The sequence below is a fragment of the Arachis ipaensis genome, chromosome B3 (genome assembly GCF_059453495.1).
Source record: "Arachis ipaensis isolate K30076 ecotype BB chromosome B3, ASM5945349v1, whole genome shotgun sequence".
NCBI classification, from domain to species: Eukaryota; Viridiplantae; Streptophyta; class Magnoliopsida; order Fabales; family Fabaceae; genus Arachis; species Arachis ipaensis.
In genome coordinates, this window is record NC_142438.1 from 27842773 (window position 1) to 27844525 (window position 1753).

Here is a 1753-nt window from a genome sequence, read left to right on the forward strand (position 1 = left end):
CCTTATGAACCTGAATTCACTCAACAAACACATCAATAAATCGAATGGAATTAAAGTGAATTAAAATTGGCTATTTTAAGGCCTAAAAAGTATGCTTTCACATTTAAGCACAAATCAAGGGAGAATTGCAAAACCATGCTATTTCATTGAATAAATATGGGAAAAGGTGATAAAATTCCCCAAATTAAGCACAAGATAAACCACAAAATCGGAGTTTATTACACATCTGAGAAGTGTCGACTGACGGTGGTGATTCACGCCCACAAAAGAACCTAAAACCATATTGTACCTGCATAAATAGACGCACCCAGTCAGTGGTAAACCAAAATTTGTAAATACTCATATACGGCCCTGCTTCTTGTGTCAGCCCAAAATGCATATTTAATGCAGTGATCGCCTTCAAGGTTGAGCTCAAAGAAGAAATTTTGGTTCTTCTCTTTCATTTTTAGTAGGTACTTTCCGAATTCTTTGGCATCATCTTGTTCGAAAATATTCCATACCTTCCTTGTGATGTAATTTCTCACGTCATTTTCTATAAAACTTAGTTCACGGTGGCTGCCGGCTGCTGCCACAAATGATTGGTAAGTTTTGCTCGATCTGATTCCGGCTTCCTCGTTGGTTTCGATGGTGCAACAGACGAGCATGCTATGCTCCCTGTGTTGTTTAAACATCTCTGTCCGGTCTGGACAGCAAGGATGTGAGTGATTCAGAACGACTTTGAAAATTGTCCAAAGACTAACGTCCTTCATTATGTGTACGTAAATCCTGGCTGGACAGTTTAACCCGGCGAAGGGGTTTGTCTTCAGGGTTGGAGATATCTTGGATTTCCACCTCCCCTTTCTACTGCATACAATTAGTTGATTCTTAATCTTGTCTCCATCCCAAGTCATGTTCCTTATTTTGGTAGAAAAACCGGCAAGTTTGGAATAACGTTTATAGAACTTTCCAGCTTCTTCTAGTGTCTTGAAAATCATCCCCACCTTTGGGACAAATTTTTCATCCACAACACAGCTGGTCTGCATAGTGAACCGAAAAGATCATTACGGTGAAACAATTATATATTACTCAGTAAACGAAACATAATACAGTATATATGTTTAAATTCAAACTCCTTTTTGCATACCGAACCGAACATGTATTCATGGTGAAACAACTCTATAGTTTCGAGTAAACGAAACATAATCCAAAATATCAAATCAAAATCAACAGCTTTCTGAACACCGAACCGAACTACGTACTCGTAGTGAAATAATTGTATAGTACTTAGTGAAACATAATCCATTATTCAAAATCAAATTCGAAATACCTCTGTCTACAATTTAGATATTATCAATTAAATTCAATTCAATTCAGATTCAAAAACACCTACGTCCATTGAATTCAATTCAAATAAAATTAACATTTCCATTCCATTCAATTCGATTCAAAATTGAATAATCCAAATCTCATCAGCATGATTCATTTCAGAAGGATAAACCAAATCGTTCTCATTCAACTTATTTGAAGTTGAATCATTCATTGTTTCGATTCAGAAGTGAAGATCGAAAAAGAACAATAAAGAAAACGCGAACAAAGGAGAAGAAGAAGAAGAAGAAGAAGAAGAAGAAGAAGAAGAAGAAGAAGAAGAACAAGGTTTAGGTTGCAGTAAAAGGTTTACGTTGAGTAAAGGTTTATCACGCAGCAGAAGGTTTACGTTATATGAGGCGCGGGTATGACAAACAACTGAGGGAGTGGGGGAGGCGCATCTGGAAGA

The 1753-nt window shown here is 36.9% G+C and overlaps 1 protein-coding gene across 1 annotated transcript; it reads right to left on the reverse strand.

Annotated features, from left to right (window-relative positions):
- Nucleotides 1–311: 311 nt before the first annotated feature.
- LOC148570140 (protein FAR1-RELATED SEQUENCE 4-like) lies at nt 312–1282 on the reverse strand. The gene is made up of 2 exons (XM_088506867.1): nt 1124–1282; nt 312–1016 (listed from the first exon to the last, which is right to left on the reverse strand). The coding sequence occupies exons 1-2, from the start codon at nt 1280–1282 to the stop codon at nt 312–314; spliced, it is 864 nt and encodes a 287-aa protein (XP_088362993.1).
- Between the last annotated feature and the right edge of the window lie 471 nt (nt 1283–1753).